The sequence below is a fragment of the Neodiprion virginianus genome, chromosome 1 (genome assembly GCF_021901495.1).
Source record: "Neodiprion virginianus isolate iyNeoVirg1 chromosome 1, iyNeoVirg1.1, whole genome shotgun sequence".
In the NCBI taxonomy this organism is placed as follows: Eukaryota; Metazoa; Arthropoda; class Insecta; order Hymenoptera; family Diprionidae; genus Neodiprion; species Neodiprion virginianus.
In genome coordinates, this window is record NC_060877.1 from 5,671,248 (window position 1) to 5,697,591 (window position 26,344).

Here is a 26,344-nt window from a genome sequence, read left to right on the forward strand (position 1 = left end):
ATCAAAGATATAACACGGTACACTCGCATTCTCAGTGTTTTTATGAAGGAAAAAAAAAAGAGAGAAAGAGTAATTTTTTAAAAAATTACCACATAAAAATACTGCTGGTGACAATTGAGTAAAATATTCTTGAAAATTTTAAACCACCTTTATTTAATATATGAATAATAAAATTTTTATAGAATATATCGTAATATAGAACGGCGACACGTTCTGCAAAATTTATAAGTTACAAGCTTAAGCCGGTTGTTTTTTGTTTCGTTTTATTATAATATTTATTTATTTATTTTTTTTTTTATACTAATTTTCTTTGTTTTCTTTCTTCAACATCATCAGGGGGATACGCATATATACACACACATATACATATATGTATATAGGAATTATAAAATATAATCGATATATATATATATATATATATATGCATATGCATTGTGTAGACACACAACTAGCGAAGTTAGAATTTGTATTTCATGTACCAGCTCGACGTTAGCTCGACTTGATTAACTGTTACAAGTTGTCCCCGTGGACAATTCATGCCGTTGCAGCACCGTCGGGCGTGCCGAGATGTCTAATTGTAAATTCCCTAACCAGACAAACGCTCTTACGCGGCATCGTGACAGACCAGCTGCTGCAGCCGGGTAAGGCGCCTTTTTGCGTGACGTGCGTGAATCCATTCTTCATTTCTGTATATTATCGTGGAGGTACGCGGGGCTCTCGTGTGTAGTTCGTATTATCAATATTATCGTTATCGTTATTAATTATTAACATTATCATTATCATTATCGTTATCAATATTATTATTATTATTATTATTATTATTATTAATTTAATTATAGATTTTTTTTTCGTTTTTCTCTCTTGATTTTTTACTCTCAATAATAATAATATATTCTTGTGTGTGAGTTGGTTTTTTGTTTGTTTGTTTGTTTTTTTTGTGGATTTTTTTTTGTTTTTGTGTTGTTTTTTTTTTTTTTTTTTTGTATGGTGTGTGTATTTTCTTTCAAATGTTTTGTTACATTTTCTCTGTTTGCTTGTTCGTATTGTTGTTGTTGTTGTTGTTGTTATTATTATTACAATTATTATTATTATTATTGTTATTGTTATAATTATTATTATAATTATTATTATGTGTATTATGTATATGTTTTGCGTATCGTATAATATATGACAGTGGTTGTGATGCCGTGGGGTGATGCGTTTGATGATTTCAATGATTTTCTTTATTTTTATTTTTTTTGTGGTTTTGGTTGTTTTTTTTCTGTTTTAGTTTCTTCTTCTCGACTTCTTCCGCTTTCTCTTCTTCTTACATACTCATGACCGTTTCTTCACTCGATGACGATTTACTCGATGAACGTATTCTATTCTACCGGCTAGGGAGAGACGAGCAATGGTTGGTTGTTTTTGTGGCGACCACTAAGGGACAAAGGTCCCACACTTGTCACCTGCGAGGAGGAAAAGAGATTATAAATAAATTTGATCGTTGCATGATCGTGTGATTGATTAATATTGATCGGATAAAGAAAAATAAAGAAATTGCACGGATTCTACGAAATAGCAAACAGTCAATTCGTAAAATTCATTCAATTTTTTTATTTATGCGTTGAATGAAAATGAATTCGAGTGTTTTTCTTCAGAATTGCGTATAGAATGGGGATGTTGGGACCTTGTCCGCGTTTGAGTTACGTGGACTTCGATATTTGAAGACATATACGACTGCGTCGAAATCGACCAGTACTCCCCCTTAAACCACGAGGATCTCTTCAAAAGTTCGAAAGAAAAGATACGGGAATTAGAAATGAAAGTTTTCATATCGCGCCTTTATTTCAAATCGCTTGAAAATTCTTGAAAATGTAGTAGATTCGTTCGATATTATCCTACGATTGCACATCTTGATGGAAAATGATTTTTTTCTAATTTACTAGTTAAACCGATATTGACGTTGTAAAATTAAACGTTCAACCTTTCAGTGTTTCAGTGAATTTCTAAAGAATACGTAGAATGTTCCGATTAAAATTTTAACGAGCGCCCCTTTGTAGAGCAAAATCGAGCTCAATCTACTCGATTTTGAAGAATTCCGAGGCGATTTGCAACGAAGAACCTTTAAATCCGACCCTCTTTTCTGCAATTCCAGTATGTATCTTTTTCTTCGTTGTATTTTCTTAGAGATCTTAGTTGGTGCATGTAATAGGAAACCAGGTATAACATTGATTCGATAAATAGTAAATCTATGGTTGTTGGGTAAATAAAATCAAGAAAAAAATTATAACATCGATTTCAGATGACGCGAATTCCGTAAAAATGGAGTAAAATATTTAAAAAAAAAAATTGACTCGAAGCGCGACGATTTATCGAAAAAACTGACCTCAGTCGGAAGATTTCGAGGCTCACGAATGTGGCTGCGGCGTGCTAGTGTCGCGTTTATCGCTTGGACCCGCTGGCGGCTGTATGACGGGCTTTTCCTCGGCCGCGGGTGTCGGCGGGGCGTCTTTCCTGGGTGGCATCCTCTCGTTTATCGCGTCAAGGCCCTTCGCCTCGGCGAACGACGTGATCTTGTGATTCGGCGAGAATCCTTGTAACGCTGGAAAAACGTTCGAATCGTCTCAGTAACGTGTGACGGTTAAATAAATATGGATCGAAATGAATCTTAGCGATCCGATCGATCGTTCGAACAACGTGTGTCTGTAATTCACCATTTTTCAGAGACGTCTTTCCGCCCGATAATGCACCCAGAGGCAGCGCACCGGTTGGCGTGAGTCCCTTGAGTTGCAGCACGCTTTCGCTTTCCTCTCTGTAAATAATAATAATAATAATAATGATAATAATCCTAGAACAGGACTCAATTTTAAATGCGCGCTGGCGATGCCCGCTGAGCTAAAAATAATCGAACACGACTCTCGATTGAATCGGTGAAAATTTCATCGATTCGTCGATTATTTCGTACTTTTTTTTTTTTTTTTGACACGGTGACACGTGAATCGAAAATTTCGTAAATTTTCGTATGTAGTCTTGATAGCGGAAAAGATTTTTGATGATTTTTCGATTCGTTGAAAATATTTTTCAATATCAGGTGAAAATATTGATGTTATCTTTCACTTGTTACATCCAATAGGTACTCGTTGTCGGTGAGTAAGACAATGATTATAACGGATACTGTAATCGTGTAAATCGATGTTGTATTGCGGCGTTTATGGGAGTAAAAAACAAAAACTGCTCGTGAAAAAACAATAATCGACTGTACTCGATTAATAGGGAAAGAATAACCGATTTAATCGAAAATCGATTAATTTTGGAAATTCTTAATCAACTCACCTAAGTACAGAGAAAACTCGTGCCATTTTTCCGATCGCCCTGATTTTATTCCTTATAACTTCTTTGCGAAGATTAGCTGCTGTACCTATAAGAGAAATCGTTTGATTTAGAGCAAGAAGTTATAATCGAGAGAGCGAAAAGCGCGTTCACCGGATGTTAAATCGAGCGAGGAAAGCGGATTTACTGTACAGGTATACCGGCTTTAAAAATTCGTCTACGATAAGTTTTGTTCTCCTCGTGATGTTGTTATATCGTATTGTTTATCCGCAGTTGAGTTGAAACCCGTTGACGAATAATTCGCTACATTATCGCGAATTTTGAATAATCGATGACGACGTTCAAGCAGTTGCCGGAGTTCGAGTTTTAAAACTGAATTTATTATCATATAGTTATAAACGAATTTTAGGTGAGATTTTGAAAACGGATGAGACGTTTACTTATCATATACGTTACATACTTCGAGATATACTTGTTTCGTAGATATGTGTACTGCGTCTTGCGATTTTTTCTTTATGTTCATTTTTTAGCTTCGAGATTCTGTACAAAATTCTAGACAAACGTACATTACATAAACAGCGACACTACGATATATTGTACATCATGATTCGTCTACACGTGTTTTATAACTATACAGTTATGAGTAAGAACGTGTGTTAAATGAATAGTAAAGAAAAACAAAAATAAAAATATAAAAACAAAAGAAGAAAAAAAAAACAACAACAGAAAACCACTTCGTAAGCAAGACAATTCATACGTGTATTATACGTTCACGTTACAGATAAGCGCAAACCATGCCCATGCGAGCTATTTAAAGTGTGGATAATAAGTTTGTGGCTGCGTTTTCCTAGTTATACTGTAATAATAATAACAACAGCGACAAAAACGACAACAAGAACAAGATTAATAATATTGTATTAGGACACGATTTGAAAAAATACAAAATTCAAATTGAAGAATCATCAGCAGTGCACTTCTTATGTTTCTGTGATATCCGAAGTTTGGAAGTTTCTGTAGCGTATTGCCTTGTATTTTTTGCTTCTTGAAAACATTCGAATACATGCATCTACATACGCGTATTGTGTTCAATGTCTTATATCGAATGGAATGCAGATTACATGTATACGAACGTTGAACGTCGATATTTTTTATTGCGAGTCGACATGTCGTGTGGAATTTGATTTTGAGTAACCGAATATTGCTGCGAATTTCCTGATGCGATTTAAATGAGTACACAAGGATTCAGAATAATAATAATAATAAAAATAAATAAAAAACATTTCAAGATTTCAACGACTCTTTACTCGTGAAGTACAATATATCGAGATAAAAAAGTAATGAAACAATAATGGAAGAATAAAAAACAACTACGTCATCGTAACATATAGTAGAATGTCTGAAAAATGCTCAATTTTCGTCATACTTGTGCAGTCAGGCAGGCTTGCTAGTGTACTAGAAAATAATTAAATTTACTTTCGTTGTATAGAATATACAAATGTTTAAGAAACAAGAACTACAATAGCAGACGATCCACTGCGGCGAAATTAAGGTTATTCGATTGCGGACGCCAACTACGCGATTATTATACGTGCGTTCCTATTTGCGTGTGTGTGAGCGTGTGGCAAGGTAACCGTGTGTTACAGAGTGTTGATTCTAGAAGGAAAAATTGAGGAAGAAAAAAAGAAAAAAAAAAAAAAAACATGGGAATGTGTTCGAAAATAGAAATAAAAATGTTGCAGCATCGTCGGCCGAAGTGTGCTGCAGGTATATGTATACCAGTATACAGTGTAGGCACACACGGTACAGGTTTACTACTCACCTGATACAACATCTACGTCGTGTGTACGTGTAAATTACGTCTACCTATACTACTCGAGGCACGATTCTCTGTATGGCATGTGTATATGTATATATATATATATATATATACACATACATACACACATATACAGGTATATATACACACGGGTCGTGGAAACGCTCGCGATTCGTTCGTTTTCTTTTTTTCTTTCTTCCTCTTGTACTTTCGGAACTCTAACGAACTCACTGTACGAGGGAAAAACCGTAAAAGTGGAAAAAAATACGAGGGAATAAGGTTTGTAACGATGTACCTGCGTTTCGAATTCCCCTCCCATCATCATATTATACTTTGCGATATAAAGATCTTCTTCGCGCAAGCTTCAGGATGTATTCGTATCTCGTAGGATTTCTAAAGGTTTACCAACTTCTCCGGAATTTACGATCGGTGTGTAATGTACCATTTTCTTTTTTTTTTTTTTTATTGGTCATCCACCGTCTTTTCGCACCACGGCATTTATCCTTTCACGATTTTTCTTCTTGTTTTTCCTACAGAACTTTTATCCTCCGAGCGTTTCCTCGACCGAAACGAAAAACACAGCCCATAGGTATGCAGATTTTTTTTTCTTTTTGTTCTTCAAGTACGGGTAGTCGAACGAATATTCGTTATTCCGTGACCAATTGGGCTGTACGATTCGCTCGTAATTATATTATATACACATACAATGTACATACGATATTTTTCTTTTCTCTGCAAAGATGAGAAAATCTTTGAAGAGCTTATAAATTTTAATGACATATTTCTGTCTAGCTGTATGCGTGATTTTGATTTGATTTTTTTTTCTTTTTTTTTTGTATTGCTTATTATACTCGCGAGGATCTTGCAAGTCTAAATGTGAATAAACGAAAGATTGAGGAAAAATGTTTAAAAAATTTAACATACAAACTAGCAATGACCCGAATTTTGATGTCAATATTATGTATTATTATATAGTTTTACCAACTCATTCGTCTACTCAACGATAGATACAAGTAGGTATGTGTTTAACTACCGAATGGCATAATGCAGCTTTTTACTATTCTGCATCACGCGGTTAATCTTTTCGTATCGACGTGGACAGACAAGCGAAAAAAAAAGTTTGAACACCGGTGTAAAATTTATACTTAAAATTTTTTTTCCCCAATCGCCGCGAGTGTATTTATTAGATGGGATACTTTTGCAATTAAGTTTGAGGTTGTCTCGCGAAATGAATGAGTTATACGTATAAAACGTTAATGGATACGGTATATACATAAATTAATACACATCGGTGGTTAATTTGAAAGGATTTAATCGAACGAAGAGTTGAAAATTGTCGATCGCAATGCAATTTTACGGTTCGCATCAATTGATCGAGATTCAATTTGCGAAAGGAAGATTATTCCGAGCAACTTTTTATGCGTAGATTTCTTTCCCAATTAGGTATCCTCGAGTGATGCAGAATCGTTAAATGATAACAGCAATAATAATAATAATAATAACAACAACAACAATGAGAACAACAACTTTTCATCGACATTTCTACCAATTTACGACACAATATCAAGCTGTTCTATGTGTCGTATCTTGTTTATTTACATAGTAATATCATATCATTAACACTCAAGTGTGTATATCGTTATATTTGTATGTACGTCATGAAGGAATCGTGTATCATTTATATTCCTTTCGATCAGCGTGGCAAGCGAATCGACGCGTGAAAATGACAACCGTCGCGAGTCGGTTATAAATTTTTATTCATTCGCTTGAGAAAGCGTCGATCGGTCGTTCAGCTGCCACCCCGTTTCCTGATCGTCAGTTCGCGCAAACTTGAAGAGGAAGAACCTCGGCATGACACGAAGATCGACTAAATCACGCGAATTTACGATCAGACTCGCCAACTTTTACCGAGAAAACTCTCGGTCAGTAAGATTATAGTTTTCACACATAATATTGCATATTATCATCATTGTTATTAAAAATCTCTCGAGGAAGAAAATATTTTTGCCATACGTACGTCTCGAATAACGGACTTGTTCTTTGAGCTGATACGTGCGTATTGTTTATTTATTTTTTTTATCTTTAAAAAGAACGGGAATATTGCGAAATTCTGATCGAACGTATCGTATCGTAAATCGTGTGAAGTTTGTCGAAACGAAACGACGATATGAATCAATGTAAACGTAGAAATGCCGAGGCTGATATGCAAATTGGAGCTGCCGTTGTTACCAGACAGAAAATGATAACGTTAATGCGAACGAAATATTGAAACTGAAATCATTGTTTTGAACATTTAGAACGTCTTTAAACGAGTTTTATTTCCAAAATCTGAATTCAATTTGCTTCTCGAAAATAGATAACTCAATTTGAGACGATCCTGGAGTTACGAAGTAATGATTTTTCTTAAAATTTAATCGTTACATCAACGTCGCGAACTCGACTCTCTTTCGTTATTCCATAATTAAGTGATATTGTAATATTGTGGGTATAGGTAGACGTTTTCGCATATTTAAAACGCAGTTTTCGGCCACCGAGTAACGGAGAGACGAATGAATGAATAAATAAATAAAACAAAGCCTCGATCTCCGGCAACGGACCGAGCGTCGTGACTCTCATTCCCGTCTCTCTGTTCGCCTCGGAGCCCGTTCGCCAACGTTTCTCATTGTCAATCGCAGAGTTTTAAGCACTCACCGTACGCAAGGTGCAAAGACGGCGTCATCCACGAAGACCGAGCGAGGTGTTGGCACGTAGGCGTAGAATTGGCGAAGGCGTGGGCGAAGAAGCGTTAGGAAAAGGACAGAAGTATACCAACAATGTGAGAGCAGCGTCATTTGCGGCCATTTTCATTCATGGTTGGTCGTGATTGTGGTGGTTGGTGGTGGTGGTGGTGGTGGTTGGTGGTGGTGGTGGTGGTGGTGGTGGTGGTTGGTATAGTTGGTGAGGTATCGATTCGGGTATATTGTGGCGCAATTGTGGCGGTGGATCAGTGATAATAATATTATCGTAGTTTTCGTGGTAGTGGAAACAAAAGAGCACATAGAACAGACGTAAAAAAAAAGAAACAACAGAGTGCACGTCGTCAGTGGCATTCTCAAGCATGTGCGACAAGACAATTTTCATTTTCATTTTTTTTTTTTTCTCATAAACTTTGTCTTTTCACCTTCTCACCGTTTCAACGCAATAATCATTGTTATAACATAGGTGTACACCGTCATTTTCCGGCTGGCTTGGCTTCACGATCGGCATCCTTCACATCGCACACCGATTTTCATGTCCTCCCGCGTAGATAGCTGTACGAAAGTAACGAGAAATTGGAAAAACACGCGCGCGGTCACAGCTGTTGTATGTATTTGCGGTAATTTGTTCATTCCCATGATCTATAACCGTGTTCATCGAATTCAAATAACAAACTCGAGCCTCCGATCTTGTTTAACTGATTTTTATCGTCAATTTGTTAAAAATTGGAGGATTTTTCAAAAGCCGTCGCAACGTCACCGAGTTTATATTCTGTACGTGTATGATACAAGTACCTGTGATTTGATCTCTTATTTGTCGAGGTTTTTTAGAGTGCCGCTACTTACCGTTCAACTTTTATACACGCGTGATTCCTACTTTTATTGCTTTTTACGCGTCGAACGCGTATAAAACGTATAAAATTTTTCGTACATAGCCAATACCGTATGTAATATTATGTAAGTCGTAAAATTTGAGGACCGGACGAATATTTTTCACGATAAAATTGAATCCGTGAGTGGAATAAAGCCGGAAGTGGAATCTATTCTGTATCTATGATCTTTGGCGAAGGGTGAAACTATAACTTAGACGTAAATTTGCTGAAGGGCGGTGAGTGTGAATTGCCAGAAATATAAAAGAGTACAATCGGTCTTTCGGAAAGTTTGCGACGGTAGAACGTCCCGTGCAGGACTGTGATTCAAATATTGACGGGTGATGGTTTATTGGCCGCAGTCGGTGACTGGTTTATTTTCATTGCCCGGGGTTTTCTCGAGTTTATTAACTCGCGTTTTATCGGTATTTACAACCCGAGCCGAGAATTATGACCGTTAATTAAACTCTCGAGGATCGAGTTTTCGATGAAAAACAAAAATAATAAATTTAACAACGACACCGCAACGGATCGCAAATTTTGACCGACGATCGCGTCCCGCGAGTTTCACCTCCGAGATTCGATTTCGAAACTTGGGAAATTCCAGTTATACATATATTACAGTTATACGCAATGCGTGCAATTTCCTATTCACGTGATTCTACGTCTATTACACGTTACACAGGTTAAGCCTTTTCGATATTTTCAAACGATCTCGTTTCGTTTATTCATTTCCCTCGCCTACACTTAAATAAATCATAAACGTCAAATGGCACAAGATTTGGCCGACAGCCAGCCAGCCAGCCGGCAATCACGGATCATCGTACGAGAAAAGTATGTTTATGTGATATGGAACTGTCAACGAAATATACTGAAAGCATAAGAATAATCAATTATTAGTAAGTAGTAAGTAAAATATTCCGATAATTGCAGCGATTATTGCGGTTCAAATTTTATCATCAATAATTTTCCGACCTGTGTCATTTTTATTTTTTTTTTTTTTTTTACATTCTCTTTTTCTGTCCATTAATTTTCCAAGATTGACAGTTGGTATATAACTTTACGTTCTCTCTCTTGCTTTGCATCGCTGCAAACATTGGTAATAACACGGTATTAAAATTGCATACAAATTGATGTAAGAATAAAGATATTATTTCTGAATGTATATGTATTATATAATATATAGCATAAAACACGAAAGCTTTTTTCTTTCCGTTTGCAATACATCGAGGCCTTTACGAGTTTTATCGATATCGTATTGTAATAATCGAGGGCCAATAATCACTTGATTTCAAATCATTGTTTGTCGCCATTCGTATGTAATGAACTTCGATTTGAACACTGATGCGAATAAGTCAAATATTACAAATCGCTAGCGTAGAAACAGTTTTCTTTTATTGCAGACAAAAACCGTTCACTGATCAAAGGCAGTGTATACAATATATGAAATTGAAAACTCGACAACTGTAAGCGTGATAACAAATTGCGGATGTGAAAGAATTGGAAGAAGTCTTATTTGCTTTCTTGTTTTCAACTGGACGTAATATTTCGAATTTCTATTGTTGCACGTTTATAGAAGCTGATCCTGAAAACTTGTAAACATTACCGTTAATAAAATTTCAGTAGATCCGGTAGAATGCAGTTTTTTTTTTTTTTTAATCTCTTGAAAAATTTTGAAAATTACCATAGCACATTGTTGCTAAAACATACAGAAAAAATACTGCTTTCACCGCTAAACATAGTCGTGTAATAATAATTAGCATATCTTACGATTAACATGCGCAAATGAAATCTCTACGCAAGCATATATACGTATGTAATAAACACGCAAAATGATTAAACAAAAACATAACGCAACTTGTCAATATAAATATACATTAAGATAATGCGTGTGAAAAAGGAAACGAAACCAGACAAGAACAAAACATCGAACAAAGAAAAAAAAAAAAAAAACTGTAACTCAAAAAAGGTAAAGAAAAAAAAATAAACAAATGAATAAATAAAAACAAAAGGGTCGAAAGAATAACTCTAACGGGTCAAATTGTGTCAACGTAAAATCCACGAAATAATAAAAATGTGGAGAACGTCAAGTCCGATAGGGATTGATGGCAAGTGTTGTGTCAGTCCTCTCGTCGCACGCGAACGATATTGTGCTAATCGTAAATTCATTGTATGCAGGGTTATGCTTCTTCGCTAAGTTTTTCGCTAAAAGCGCTTTGCAAAAATCGTATAACAAATTGTCGCCAGCCATGAATTTTCGAACGGATGATTTAGGGAATCGGAGCCAACTATTTTGTGCCTGTATTAAATAGGTACATGTATTACATCAGTATATTTGGGGAGTGAATAATGGATGTAACCTTTTCTCATTTTACGAATCATGGTTATTTCGTATCGCAGAATAACCGAGCATTACAAGTCAGCAATAAGTTCGGTTAAACCTGGGCTTCTTGGATTTAATATTATTTCAGCTTATCAAGATACGATATCAACTTTCATTACATAAACTCCACCGCTTATTGGATCGAAGAAACAAAAGAACCGGAAAATTTTCAGTTTAAATCAGCAGGGCGAATGTGAATAACGAGGTACGGGGTTAAGATCGATTTTGCAGGGAAATTTTTACGATTTGGTAAGAAATTATTTACATCTTCCTCGAATTTGGAATACGTGTTTTCGTTATTTTCTCATTCAAGCGATATGTAATTTTAACCGGAAAATTTTACATTTCATCCTACATACTTCCCTTATCGTCGAGAGTTATCCTGATGTGAAATGAAAATTAGGAAATGCTCGGCAGAATCGAAGAATACTACTCACTTATACCGGAAGCAAATCATAGTGATAAACAGATAAGAAATGATACATGAATGCATAAACAATAAAAAAATAAATAAAATCATAACGAAAGGAATTACTGTAACTTAACTGTCGAAGTCAAAAATATAATAATGGAAATGAAATTCAACGATCGATTGCTGGTTATTTTGAAAGTAAAGGCACTCCAAACGGTTTCAATATCATCAATTATTTGCTCTGTTATTATATGCATATGTATGTATTATACAAACGGGAATCACACGGTTATAAACACAATGACGCGAATCGGAAAACCAATTTTTCAAACAAACCAAACGAAAATCAAATCTCAAACAAACGTGATGAAACTTTCGGTTATTTTGAACACTTGGGGACGAATGGTAGAGGAAAAAAAAAGTTGTGCCTATACATTTCTTGTTCTGAATGAAAATTGATAATGGAGATAATTGCAGAGTTGCGTCCGAAGGACTTTCGAGTATAACAAATGCATTAAGCGTGGATAAGACTTTAAAAACTCGCGTTATGCCAGTCGAGAAAATATACGTCATCAGCTAAAGGATTGAAAGTAATTGAACTTCCAAAAATAGTATACGGAATTTATTTTCGATTAGCAATTATGCGACAAGTGAATAAAAGAAAAAGGTGCAAAACCCGAACGAAAATTATTGCAGGTGTTAAACTTCTCGCCTTGTACATTATACACGTTTATACACGTTGCATAAAGTCGGAGGCTGATCGGCTGCACGGCAGAAATGAAAATCGAACGCTAGTTATTTATGAATTAATTATCGCCCAGCCTTCTGCAGGAAGTTGTTAACGTGCAATCAACGGTATCAAATACGGTGTATTAGGTAGGCGGGCTGATAGGTAATACGTATCATACGTAGGTACGTATATACGTGTGCCAAGTGGGTGTACGTAGGTACGTAAACACATATCGTATGCACAAGTGGACGTGTAAAGGAAAGCGAAATCGTTCATTTACTCGACTGGCAATTAACGAATTGATTAAACCAAGAATATACATGTACGTATACATATATATGTGTGTAACGGTATACGGAGCAGTTGAAAAATATAGCTCGGCTGTTTATGCCGCGAAAAAGTCAACACGGACGCCACTCTGCCTCCGGTCCAGAAAACGCACCGTCGTTCGCCTCTGACTCCTTTCCATCGATCGATTCCCTCGCGCGTCAATTCGGAAATTAATTTAACAAGCGGAGATTCGAAACCGAAATAATGTTGATGAAACGAAGAATAAACGGAGAAATATAAACAAAGAATAAAAAAAAAAGAAAGAAACTAACGCAGCTGGAAAAGCGTGTGTAATTTAATCGCGTGTTAATAATATGTATCGCTGTTTTTCTCACATCCGCAAGACGAAGTGTTAATTAATGCAAGTAAACGAGTATATAATTTTTTCGGAATATCAATACGGTGACGGAGGATAATCAGATTCCTCGTCATCGTACCTGAATTTTTATTTCTTTTCATTTTGCACGTCGAAAGAATTCGATGAGAAGCTGAATAGCTCGATAGAGGAAGAAGAATAAGAAGATGACGAAGATTATGCCGCACACGGTATAAACTGCTGTTAATCCGATGATGATTTCGGTCGAATTTGAATGAATCTGTAGAAAAGATATGAAGAAAAACCGTCTCGAATGAAAAAGTCCATCTATTCTTTTTTTTTTTTCTCTCTTTTTTACTACGTTATATACATATATTAGATAAGTCTAATTATATCGTGATAGAAAATATATAACGTATACTTCGACGCATGCGAGTAAAATTAACGATCAATAATAAAAACAAAGCGTTATTATTATTATATATATATATATGTATAATATATATAATATATATATAATATATATATATTCGAATCTAATAAATTGACCGACACTCAGCACGGCGCCCATGTGTGCGTGTTTGTATTTGCGTGTGTGTATGTGCGTGTGCGTATGATCGGCTTTCTACATCGTACGTGAATCTATGAAAACACATCTGCCGATTAAACTATCGGCGTCCATTTTAGGTGTACAATTTTTTACACGTTTTTCCCCCCATTTTGTGCAAATATTTCGAGCAATCGGGAAACATAACACTAAGGTTAACGGACCGGTTTACATATGACGAATACAAATGAAAATGCGACCAAATGTCACGTCGCAGCACAGAGAAATCATTACTCAATGTTTCGTGAAATTTTCTTTAAAGATTCTTCGTCTCGAAATGTTTTCGTACGTAAGGTTTTTTTGCATTTTTTGTTACTTCCGCAAAAATGTAATTGACGCGGGAGGCGTGGAATGACGTTGCAGAAACGAGCGGTGGATTCTGGGTATAACAATGAGAGTAATAATAAGAATCATAATAATGACAACGATAATAATGATACTGATAATGATAATAATAATGACAACGGCGACAATAATAATAATAATAATAATAACAATAATAATAATAATAATGGCTAAAAGTTAATACGTATACAAGGTGGGTAAAGTATTAGACGCCGAGTAGCATCGGCCCAATTATAATTCGCAACACTCCACAAAATGTTACAATTGTTACTTGCGGACAAGTAAGTCTTTGGTCGGACTTACCGTTCCTTTTTTGAATAACGATTTTGGCTGCGACTAACGGAGTTTTGAGTAGTTGTAGTAGTAGTAGTAGTAGTAGAGTAGTAGTAGTAGAAGAGGTGGTAGAGGTGGTAGAAGTAGTGTCGTGCCAAGAGAGGAGAAGTCCAACAAGGCCAGTGTGATTGATACAAATATAATAGAGAAGGCTCACGATAAAAGACAGTCAAGTGCATCATGGCGGGGGTGGGGGTGGGGGGAGATTTATTATATATTTCATCTTTTATATTCTTCCCTTCCTTTGGGGGTAGGGGGGGGGGTCGATTTTACAATCTACCATCGATATGCGAGAATGCTATCTGTTGCTTTTATCCTTCGTCCGGACGAATCGATTTTATATATATACGGTTCATGGGGGTGGGGGGGAGTAGGGTGGGTGATTAGATAACGAAGAGGGTTCCGTTCTCCGAATATACCATTATTATACCGATCGACAAATTTCCAACCTCAAGTCGTACAAAATTTATTTACGTATATTATTCGACTTTCTCTGGTACTGACTCTGTTTAGTACAATATATATATATACGCACATGCACACACATATGTACGTATGTTACGTCAAACGAGATAAATTTTCTGCACGAGCAAAGTTCGCAAGTTTCTGTTTTTTTTTTTTTTCTTTCGTCGTCGTCGAATATTACAATCTTGCTAATGAGATTCTCTCGATCGTGTTTTAACCTGAGGCTAATTTCGCGATATTATAACGAAACAGAATTCGTACATCAGAGGATTTCGGAGAACATTACGCTCTTGGGCAACCGCAGGTTTGTAACGGAAAGAAAATATTTTCGAGGTCAGCGATGTATAAGAAGGTTATTAATTAATTGATTCGGGTCAATTTGGCATATTAAGATAAATAATATGACAACGATAGTAAAAGAAAAGAAAAACATATTTTTTCCCTAATTTGACACATCTATACATACATTCGACCAAATATGGACAGGGTAATTTTTTTTCTTTACTTTTTCGTGAGTCTTCAATTTATTATGTTTAAACTTTATAACGTACTTGCTTATTTCCTTTTTCCTTTTTCCATTTTCCATTTTCCATTTTCTCACGAAACGATATATACATACATTATCCTGTTCGTTCAATCGGATCCGCAAAAATTTTTCGAGACACTGTCTATGTTTGGCGACACGCGGCATGTCGAACGCATCCAAGAGTGTGAGATTTGTTGAAATCTAGTATTTTGTTGCTTTTGATTTTTACGTTGAAACGTGCTCACGCTCGAGCGTATTAAATCACAATCTTGGATATCGTTGCAAAGTAATTTTCGAACCGAAGGTACTCGAAAAAATTGATAAATTACAGGGACAAAGAATAACAGGTACCTATGAAAGTATACTAATGGAAGAAGAACAAAAAATTTATGCAAAATCAAATGGTTCTACTGTGGCTATAAGAATGCAGGCTTTGTGCCGTGTTTTGAGAGAGAGAGAGAGATAGAGAGAGAGACAAAGAGAGAAAAAATAATATCACACACGTAATGTAATATATAATAATATTATATATTACACATATGTCTAAATATGCTTATATATATTATAAATATATATAATATATATATAATATATTTAACGAGATGAGAAAGACATAATTTTCCATTACCTTAAACAACGTGTCTTCACAGGTATAATCATAATAGTAATAAGAAAAATAGTAGTAATAATGCGATCGAAGGATGAAAAAGTAATGTGGGCAGTATAATATAATGTAAAACGAAGATTGACACATCGACGATACTATCTATTGAGCCGAGCCAAAAAAATGATAATTGAAGCTGAAATTTTGGCTAAGAGAAAGAAAAAAAGTAAAAAAGAAATATAATAAATCTAAATGATAATGATTATAAAGTAAGTACGTAGTTTTCTTACCATCTATCCAGGCAGCCAAAAGTAGAAAATTTCCAATTTATGAAAAAGAATTTGGCAGAATATTTAAACATATTATTTCTATTTCGTTACTGTAGTCAGTGTCTGTAATTTTTTTATTTTTTTTTTTTGTATATAAAACTGGAATGATCCGCGACGTCAACTAACATTTTCATATCCATTTGTCCGTATTCAAAAATTTCGTACATACTTCTCACGATTTCGCGACTCGAAATGTCGAAATTTTATCGTTAGAAATACAAAACGTGAATTCTGCTTTGAAATAAAATTCGATCAGATTTGATAATCCTTGGCAAAAAATAATGCCACAAAAAAGTTTCACGTACTTGTTAAAAAAATTTTGGTACCGTGCTTTCACCTTCAAAGAAAAAACATCATGTTCGATAATCGAGTTCTGCAAGTGGTATGTTGAAAGAAAAGGAGAGATAAAAAACATATATATATATATATATATATTATATATACATATTTAATTGTAAGTAATTGTTTAAGTTCTAGAAAATTTCGAATAATTTTTTATAACTTCGAAAAGAATCACGTGAAACTGCTACGACAAAAAGTGAAAAAAAAAAGAGCTCATATCGAAAGATGCTCCCTCTTTATAGGTGAAACCACTCGATTGTTGCAAACTTTTGGCGGTGTTTTTATTTAACGATGAAAAATTTAAGTTCACTCGGCCATAAGCGGTAAGCCGCTAAACTCTGACACCGGAGTATCGGGGATCCGATACAAGATGCAAAAGAGGCGGAATACGATCCTCGTAGCTTTCCCCGCGAATTCACAGACGCAACGCTTTAGCGTTCCAAGTTCAGATCGGTGCCTGTAAACTGTTCGACGAGTAGGAAGTTTCGACATGGTAGTTTTCCTATCTCAAATCAGGGACAGAAAGGGGCTGTTAAACAGTCGTACGAAAAATTGATAGATTTTACCTTCCTCCAGGGCGTCGTCGCCGTCGTTCATCAGCTCGTCGTCCGAGCAAATGTTGAGAACGTTGACCAGCATTTCCGTGACTGCGAGGAATAAGTCATTTCAAAAGATACACGTCACATTTCTCGCCGCGAGTGTGCGGACGTATGTCGAGAGAAAAATAATTTGCGATTTTCCATAGGGCACCGCATAAAAAGTTTGTTTCGGTTAGAAGAAAGGTTCTGGCAAAATATGAGCGTTCTACGTTACGTGGGAGATCGCGCTTGGTTGTTGTTTCACTTTTATACATTTCTTTTTTTTCAAATTTGTGAAGAATCGTGAATGCATTTTTTTTTATCGCTTGCATCAGTCATCGTATCAATTTGCGTTACGAAGAAGACCCAAACTTGTAGTATCAAGTCTCCGGTTGATTTTTGAGAAGTGGATTTGACGACTTTTTCATTATTAATTCAATCTTATAAAATAGTTACGAGTTAATATGAACTTTCAATTTAGGAGAGTAAGATTCCCGGATGATACATCGTTGTGTTACGGATCGTGATCTTTGGGTTGAATGTAAATGTCAGGAAAGAAATAATAACGGAAGTGCTACGTGTTTTTTTTTTTTTTTTATAAATTCAAAAAAAAAAAAAAAAAAAAAAAAACCTGAAAGGAAAGTGAAAAATCAAATGAGTGCGACCTTCCACGTAACGTAGAACGCTCATCCTTTGACGGAATCTTTCTTTTGACCTAAATAAATGTTTTAGGAGGTCTCACGGTGGAAAATCTCAAATTATTTTTTTCTGAAACACTTTAATTTGTATACATATAGTGTTCAAAGTAGTATTGATATGGACAGAATAATACAGGCTTTCTTTTTTTTTTTTTTTTTTTTTTTTTTTAATATTTTCAATCGCGTTTTACCTTTCTCGCCAACGAACGGCAACGACCACGTAAATACGTCCATGAAATTTGGTAACCAATAGGGATGTGGCGAGCAATTGAACTGCCTGATATTCATAACGTTGTTCTCATACTTCAGAACAGCCGCCTGTAATGATAAAACGTTGATGATACATCTGGTCAGAATTCAGAATATATGCAAAAAATAAAAATAGAGCATAAATTCATGGCAAAAGAGACGAAGAAGGAAGAAACAGCCCAACTTTCTCCACCCTCACGTCATCAAGTCAATTTCAATCTAAAGCGGGGCTGGATTTTCAGACGCGATAGTCTCTCGAGGCAGTCAGCTAGACTTCAAATCCGTCAATTTCCGTTAGGAGAACGATCCGATATCCGTCAACGAACTGAAAGAAGTTGCCTCGTTTTTTCGCCCGTACGAACGTCGTTTATAAATTTACCTGAATTCTTGATTATTTTTCTTTTTACAAAAACAGATTATCCAACGGGGTGGTGTTTGGAAAATTTATCCTACTTATTCTTAGTTCACACATTTCGTCGTAACGAATTCGATCTCAGGTACCTAACAAAAATTCCAGAAGATCGCGGCGCATCTTCGAACTCACAAGTTTCGTCTTCTACCCTTTTGTTCTCTCCGAAACGCGTGTATACCACAATTGACTGTGTCGAAGAACCTTCCGACTGATAACGCGAAGTGACAGGATGTCAATAACGGTTTGACGCGTTCGCGTCACCAGCACAGTGGCGAAACAAGACGCAATGGTTCGAGGTATAAAGAAAAATTCCACTGTCTGTAACCGGTGTACAGATATCGTATAAGACAGTCTGTGTGATACTAAACTTGGAATTAATACACTACACGTAACGCGATCCGAATACATTTTGAAAGAAATTTCAACTCCCGTCGATTTTGCTTGGATTTTTTTCTCTCACATTTCTTTCCAGGGCTGGAAAAATGAGTTCTGTTCTTATTTATCGCATCGATCAATAGGAATCGAAAACAACGGTCTTTGAGTAAAGATTTCCTTGGGAATTTTGCTTATTGTTATTGTTACAATGAAATTCGAAATATCGTCACAATCTGTTGTAACTAATTAATGATCGTGTGATTTCTTTCGATTGGGCGTGAATCTTGGGGCTTACTTTGTTGTTGTATACGTCCAGGTAGTTTGGGGCGCTGAATATTGTTATTAGGGATGGAAAACCCGTCGTCTGCGATTTGCGGTACATACGATATCCCGCGTCCTGCGCCTCGTGCGCCCTTATGATACTCAACAGGTTGTTGTTCTGGAGGAAATCGCAGCAGGCCGCGTAGCTGAAAAATATCAAGGAATATTATACACGTATAGGTACACTATTACAGAAGCTTATTGCGCGGCCTTTTTTTTTTTTTTTTTTTTTTTATCATCATCAATATCTTAGCAATTTTTTCTCGCAATAACAAAAACTGCGTCACCCGTGGTAAATTGTGAAAGTTTGCACCAAGGCGTATGATATATGTATAAGGAAGAATAATAATAAAAAAAACATTTTTTAAAAGTATCTCGCGAAAAGCGGTTCATCCGCTGGGATTTCGTTGGAAAAAGTTGAGGTGACATTCAATTTTCCCGTGGCAAGTGTGACGAGGTAGAAGCGCAAAGTTAACTTTCTAATCGCGCAAAGTTAATTCTAGAACCTATTTTCGAGTGAAACAGTAATATACATGTATAATATATAACATTGGGTTATATAGTGTATAATTTATTTGGGAGAAGCGAGGGTCGTGGTCAGAAAAAATATACGACGGTGAAAAACGAAATACACGGGGAAGAAAAAAATAAAAAGAATAAGAAAATCGCATAACGGAGAACGAGTGTTGAACAAGTGAGTTCCAGCCGAGACTGACATTCGTCATTCGATCATTTACCCCTCTAATCATTCGATGAGATAATTTATACGTTCGATGGCAATCGGCCCAAAAATCATTAGCGCCGCACTACGGAAATAATGAAATGTTTTCTATACACGTACATTATAAATATATATCAGGGTGACCTGGAAATGTCAGGGAATTTGAAGGGGTTGTGGAAAAACTGGAATTGTCAGGGGATTATTAATTTGTTCATGGAAAAAATGGACAATATCAGCTTTGCGTCATGGGAGTTAGAAATGATTTTTTACGGTAACGAGTTTACTTTTTTTTCGTCGAGAAAACAAATTGGCTTAAACTGACTTTATTTTGTACGCACTGTAATTTTCTTCAATTCGAATTGAATTCGAACCGAATATAGAGTCAATAAGCTGAAAGGTTTAGATTTTAGTAATTTACTGGAACTGGGAAAACTAGGTTTCAATTTTTTTCAAATTTTTTTTTTCACAAAAATAGCCTTGCCCGACCATCTCTCGAAACGATCCTCAATTCCATAGTATTCGCTGTTCGCCGCGTAGGCTCTTTCGGTTTATTACCGCGGTTCGTTCTTCATTCAATGAGACGACCAGCCAGCCCTCCATGTACACGCCTGCCTATGTACCCTACGCATACGTGTATGTGTGTGAAATCCATGTACGAGGACTCGTTCGCTCGGACTCCACCGCAGTCTTCCTTCGCACGTCGCATCGTAGTCCACAAGCTCCGCTAACCAGAAAAGCTTCTCTCATATACGCGAATGCGAGACCCGAGCTTTAGTGGCAATTTCGTAATGGTGTCTCTTCGTACGTCTGTTGGCACGAAAAAACTTCGTCCCATTTACTCGTGTGTCATATCAGCAGCTTTCGCAGGAATCGCCGGTCACATCGAATTACCACGCTCTTTTTCAATCCGATTCGACGCTTTCGAGATATCGCTTTGCAATTAGATCTTCGTTTCCAATCAACTCTCCGTTCGTTTCATTCGCGAATTCTTGCAACAAACGAATCTTCCTCGACGAACTTGTTTCGTTTCTCAAGTTTTCCTCGAGGTTCGCGTGTTGCGTGCACTTGGCCCAGATCTTGGATATCGTTTTAATACCTCGGTTACATAGAAAAAAAAAGGGCGAGGTTATCTAGACACGCGGGATTTGAGGGAGGAATTTTATACGTACCCGGCACTCTGACGTTAGGTCACGCGGTTATTCGACATCGGGCCGAAATCCCGTGATCCGCTTCTCGAGATATGTACTAGGACGCGTATAGTATATTTTATACATACCTATGTATATCTACGCACACACGCGCGCAAACATATGAATATATATATATATATATATGCCTATGTATATATATGTTTTTTATCCGTTCCTTCTTTTTTCTCTTTGACCCTAGAATTTCGCAAGGTTCCAAACGTCGTCGTTCCCTTAGCGAATAGAGTTTCGCGAGGTGATCCCCCCTCTCCCCCCACTCCCGCATCCCTCGGGACTTTGCGATATCGAAAAGCTTTGCTCATCTGTAAAAATTCCCTTTAACCTCGTACGAAAAGTGAAAGAAGAAATCCCGAAGTAAAAATCAAGAGACCCGTTTGCAGATTTTATTTACGTACAAAACGTGTCTCCTCAGTGAAAATATATTACGATCTTATTCGATTCCCGTCTCGTCTGTCTTTACGAGTCGAATTCCTTTCTTTCACGAGCGTTTAGAATTTAGTCTCGATATTGTGAAGTTCGTGTCGTTTCAACGATTCCTTTTTCTTTTTGTTTTTAAAAACGTTCGATGAAAACGTTTGAAATAAAATCTTCCGATTTCGACAGGTGGGTTAAAAGTTTTGTAACGACAAATTTTCTAACGATGTAATACGACACACATCGCCGGGACTTTTTCTCGACCTGTCAACCTTTATACACGCCACGAATGGCGAGGAGGGAGAATCGATTTTGTTCTTCTTCTCCCTCGCCCTCCGCCTCTTGTCCCTCCCTCTCGTATCCTGTTTTTTTATTTCCTCAAGTTTTTCTTCTTCTTTTATTCATCCCTTTCTTCGCGCTCTTCAAGGATCAGCTATACGGACGTACGTTGGATGCCTGCCGGCGGTGGGCAGAGAAGCCTTTAAACCCCCTGCGATCGGAGCTCTTCTGCCATTTTTTTCGTCCTCTTTCTTCGCCCCAAAATTATTCCCACTTTCGCACGTGTCACGTCTATTCTCCGCTTCTACCCTTCAAAACATACTTCAACCTATCCTGGCGGCAAAACACATTTTCCCTCGCCGACTGCAGCTAAGGGTCGCAGGGATGCGCGACCCTTTCGCACGGAGTTTCGGATTATCGAGAACTTTTCCCTCGAGCTTTGTATAAAAAAGTCCTTGCAGCTAACCAAAGAATTTCACCTTCGGTGTACGTCCTTTAGTTTTATCCGCAGCTCCCGATCCAGCGATCGTACAGGTTATACTCTCGGGGTTTCTGTCTCCGTTGTCAAGATTGAAAGACAAGAATCACGGATTTTGCGCAGTTCTAGATTACAATTGTTACCATTTTTTGTTTTTCGCTTTTTATAAGCATAGAGTAAGGAATCACAGAGGAGGTGAAAATTACAACCAGCATACAGTATGTTGTTACTCACCTGTAAAAGTACGAGCAGCCCCTTACGCTGTTGTGTGAAAAATGTTCGGCGTTCTTTTCATTGCCAAAATCTTCTAGGGGATCCGACCAGAGTAGATCGCACATCGGGCCGAACGCCGGTGGTTCTTTGAACCTGTCCAACTGAAAGAAAAGTTTCCAACCCTCGGTTAAAAAAGTTTTCAAACACAGGGGTGTATAAATAGATTGAACATTGATGCCGAAAGAGCGCGAGCGTACAATTGTTTTGCCATAAATTTGAATTTTTTACGAGGAACGCGCGCGAGGCGAGGCGAGACAGACGTTACGCTGAGAGTGGTGAAGACCCAGGGAGGAAGTGCGAAGTACGATCCAACAAGTAGTTAGTTGGTTAGTTAGTACCAGACTTGGATTGGAAGCCACATGTGGCATTACGTGCGGTACGTTCTATTATTAGACGGGAGGTTAGACCAGAGACGAGACAGCGTCTGGGTTCGACGCATCTTCGCGGGCACGTCCGTCTCCTTCCGTATATCCTTTTTCGCAGCCTCAAGTTCGAGTCGAGTCGAGTCGAAAGAGTCGGACGCGAACCGAGCAGAAGAAAGTTCACCGAAAGTTTGCCCTGCGTATGCCGAACTTGAAAATACTTTGATCCGACGGTGCTGTTGGCACAAGAAATGTTCTTTAAATATAACCACGATGTCGCGGTATTTTATTAATTCTTTTTCTTTGAAATCGATACGCCAACTTTGAAGCACTCGTTGAAATGTAATATGAAGGAGGAAGAGGGAGAAGCTACAAAACTTGAAACGAAGGCCAAATTTTTCATTTTATTTCGTTTGTAAACAGGAAGTCGTTACGTGCGTTCAAACAGATCTTCGAACCACTATAAGGAAGTCGGATTTGTAACGGGCACTCGTCTCCTATTATTAGCGTCACGTACCCACTTTAACCATGCGGTGCATCGGACGCCGTACGCGAGGGAAATTTTATTCACGTTCGAATTCCGGGCCTATTTTTAGCCTATAAGATGACAAGAAATTGTTCGACCAGCTGGTCCGCGATATTCTCCCAGGCAAAGGTTATAAACCACGTCCGGATCGCGTTTTTTCGCGTGCAAACAGAAAAAGATGAAAAAGAAAGAGGAGGCTGCTTTTTAAAGGTATATGAAATATACGACGAGGCAACGATCCGGGGAGTAAATTTCGAGTGATTTTTCATCTGCTTGGTTTTTTGTTTGTTTGTGATTTGGTTATTTCTATTCCCTTCGCTTTTCTTCGACGATAACGGACTATTTTTGGTCTCTCTCTGAATTCGATCTGCAGACGTTGTTTTTTCATCAAGTAGAAGGAAACCTTTCTGTGCGCAACCTTAGACACTGTAGCTGGTATAAAATAAAGTATTTTCAAACTCGCTGGAAGCTTAATCTGCCCCGAGCTGAAAACTCGGTATCCTCCGTGAGTGTGTTATTTTCTTTGTGAAATGAAGAACGAGATGCGGCCTGGCGAAGAAAGCATAATGGAAGTGAGATCTCTCTCTTTCTCTCTCTCTCTCTCTCTCCGTGGAAAAAGTACCTGTTATAAATAAGGAGCAGTTTGTGATCCGAAGTAAGAAGATCGCGTTTAAGTTTACCGCAGGACTGGAAAGCAGATCAGAGGCTCGTGATTACACCTCGGCACGGTTGCTCTTTTCCTTTTACAACGCGTATTTTTAATCAGCGTTATTTTAATTTCATCATCGGACAGCCGAAGGATCCCGCGTCTCGTCTTGCCCGGCACATCCTTAAGGTGTGTGGAACACAGTGATATTCGAAGCGCCATTTCATCCCGAGAGACGTGTATTTCCACCCTACAAGGCTCTCAGGACTCTTTGGTTTATTGCACACCTCTCAGGATTCTCGAGGTGACGGTTTTACCATTTTACTACCGTTGTCAAGAGCCCTTCTCTCCCTGACCCCCTTATACCCTCTACTTCTTTTTACACGGGCGTAAAACAACCGGGATGTACGACAGTAAGAAGAAAGCAGGTATCCCGGTTTAATCCAACTAACCTCTTGACTTTCTCTCGTTACTCTTAACCTTCAATTAGCCCTTACTCTCCCTGGCTGACCGTTGCACACGTTTTTTGTCCCTCTCAATCCCACACCACCATTACGCTTCTCCTTTTTCTCCTTCGCGATTTTCATCGGCAATCGCGTAGCTCCTTCTGCGGCAGCCGTCGTCAATTTTGAAAAAATTTCACCGTCAATATCGAATTCGCAACGATCCAGAATTTCGGTCTGAACAAAGTATCACGTAACGAGTCTTACTCGAGGTAGAACGCGTACGCCTGATTTTCCTCGAAAACTGAACGCTCTGTACCTACGATACAGGTTATATCTACCAACCCCGTATCCTCCGGCCATCCACCCAGTTTATCAGGCCTCGCTGGTTCGCCTTAATCGCAGTAGGCCTCTTTGCCGTTTTAGGAGCTTCGGTTACAGGCGTTTCCATCTGGGTACAGGTATCCGTATGCACGGTATGTTGAAGGTAACTTTGTGTGCCGTTGGTGCAAACTTTTGTGGGTAACAACCGGCGGGGAACGCGAAGCTTTTTAAGCATGAACGCCAGAAAGTCTCTTGCCTGCCCGCCTTACAGTGAACGTAATTTAATGTCGTGGCACCTGCCGGCTCATTTCCCTAATGGAATGTTACCTTTTGAGAATAAGACGATGCTTTCGACTTCGTTCAACGGAGGTTGACGCCACCGAGTTTGCGATATCGCCGAGTCGGAACTCGCGCCTTTCGTCTATATCCATTCACTTCTTAACGCGTTTTGCGCTTTCGTTTCGGGGCCGATTTAAACGACTTTAAAACTCTCTACGCGGCTTGTTATCACGATGGGCCATCTTTGAAGAAGATATTTTTCAGACACTGTACCGGTCGTATCGGATAATTGAAAAGAATTCGGTACAAGGTTTCGATGTTCACGGACAAAGGTTACTCGGAATGTGCCCGAGTCACCCGAGGCGTTTTCAACTTTATAGACATTTCGTTCGAGGCAAAGGGAAACGGTGGCTTGAAAAATTCTCTCGAATCGAGCACAACGCGAACTCGAGTCAACGGACTTTGATGTCGTTTTTCACAGGCATGTGCGGTATGATAATACGTAGTACGTATTTTACGTTCAGCTCGTCATGAGAGTACAAAACGTTCGACGATTCGCCTGCATTCCGAAGGTGGATATGATGAAACGAATGTGTATATAACGCATAACGTACCGAACAGAATTCCGACCTGTATTCCCATCGCTTTGTTCATTCTATCCGAACGCTTCAGCTGGCAGAATAATGCGTTAAACCGAACGTGGTCGAGGTATTTTATGATCAAGCGCCTGACAAGCTCACCGCACGCTTAATACAATTTTCAATTTCCTTCGCCGCATTATCCGTCGTCTCTCTCGGCATCACGGTCATTCCATCGAAACGTGGTTTAATTTTCATTCATTCATTCATTTTTTTTTTCCAAACACGCTTTCGATTCGTATCTCAGAAACTCTTGTGCACTCGCAGTTAATTTTCATTGCCCCCACGTCGATTCACCGATAATATACCGTCATCGCAAAACGAAACGTTTCGGGCTTCCGTGTAAAACAGAGGTGGATGAAACGGTTCATAGAATTATCTGTGTATACCTATACGTGATGTAACGCGAATCGTATGTATTTCACAAAAATCGCATCTTCGTTTATCACCGAAAAAAGTTCCTCGCCAGCAGTTTATCTTTGTTCTAATCTACGTATTATGTATGAGATCGGCGTCGATTATCACCGTCAATTTTTTCCTCTCAAGTAGCATCGGATCAATTTCTGAGCAGTGTGCATCGAGATTTGAAACCCGCGAGTCGCGACAATTTCTCGCGAGTTTAAACCGCGAGTGCGGCAGGTCCTGTACTCAGCGGTAGAATCCGAGTCT

General features: G+C 37.9%; 1 protein-coding gene across 14 annotated transcripts in view; it reads right to left on the reverse strand.

The window, feature by feature from the left end:
* Window positions 1-1,067: 1,067 nt before the first annotated feature.
* The window catches only part of LOC124307936 (serine/threonine-protein phosphatase 2B catalytic subunit 2-like), a 109,905-nt gene continuing 84,628 nt past the window's right edge, over window positions 1,068-26,344 (reverse strand). For 2 of the 14 annotated variants that reach the window (XM_046770135.1, XM_046770210.1), the window contains 10 exons: window positions 22,419-22,558; window positions 19,059-19,230; window positions 17,919-18,045; window positions 17,018-17,098; window positions 16,071-16,073; window positions 14,156-14,188; window positions 3,313-3,397; window positions 2,694-2,791; window positions 2,366-2,581; window positions 1,068-1,445 (listed from right to left, as the gene is read on the reverse strand). In XM_046770135.1, coding sequence (XP_046626091.1) covers window positions 2,388-2,581; window positions 2,694-2,791; window positions 3,313-3,397; window positions 14,156-14,188; window positions 16,071-16,073; window positions 17,018-17,098; window positions 17,919-18,045; window positions 19,059-19,230; window positions 22,419-22,558 — 933 coding nt within the window. In that variant the 3' untranslated portion in view covers window positions 1,068-1,445; window positions 2,366-2,387. Of the gene's footprint in view, window positions 1,446-2,365; window positions 2,582-2,693; window positions 2,792-3,312; window positions 3,398-8,285; window positions 9,601-14,155; window positions 14,189-16,070; window positions 16,074-16,590; window positions 16,916-17,017; window positions 17,099-17,918; window positions 18,046-19,058; window positions 19,231-22,418; window positions 22,559-26,344 lie in introns of those variants that run through there. The other 12 variants (XM_046770214.1, XM_046770176.1, XM_046770228.1 and 9 more) reach the window with 9 other exon arrangements.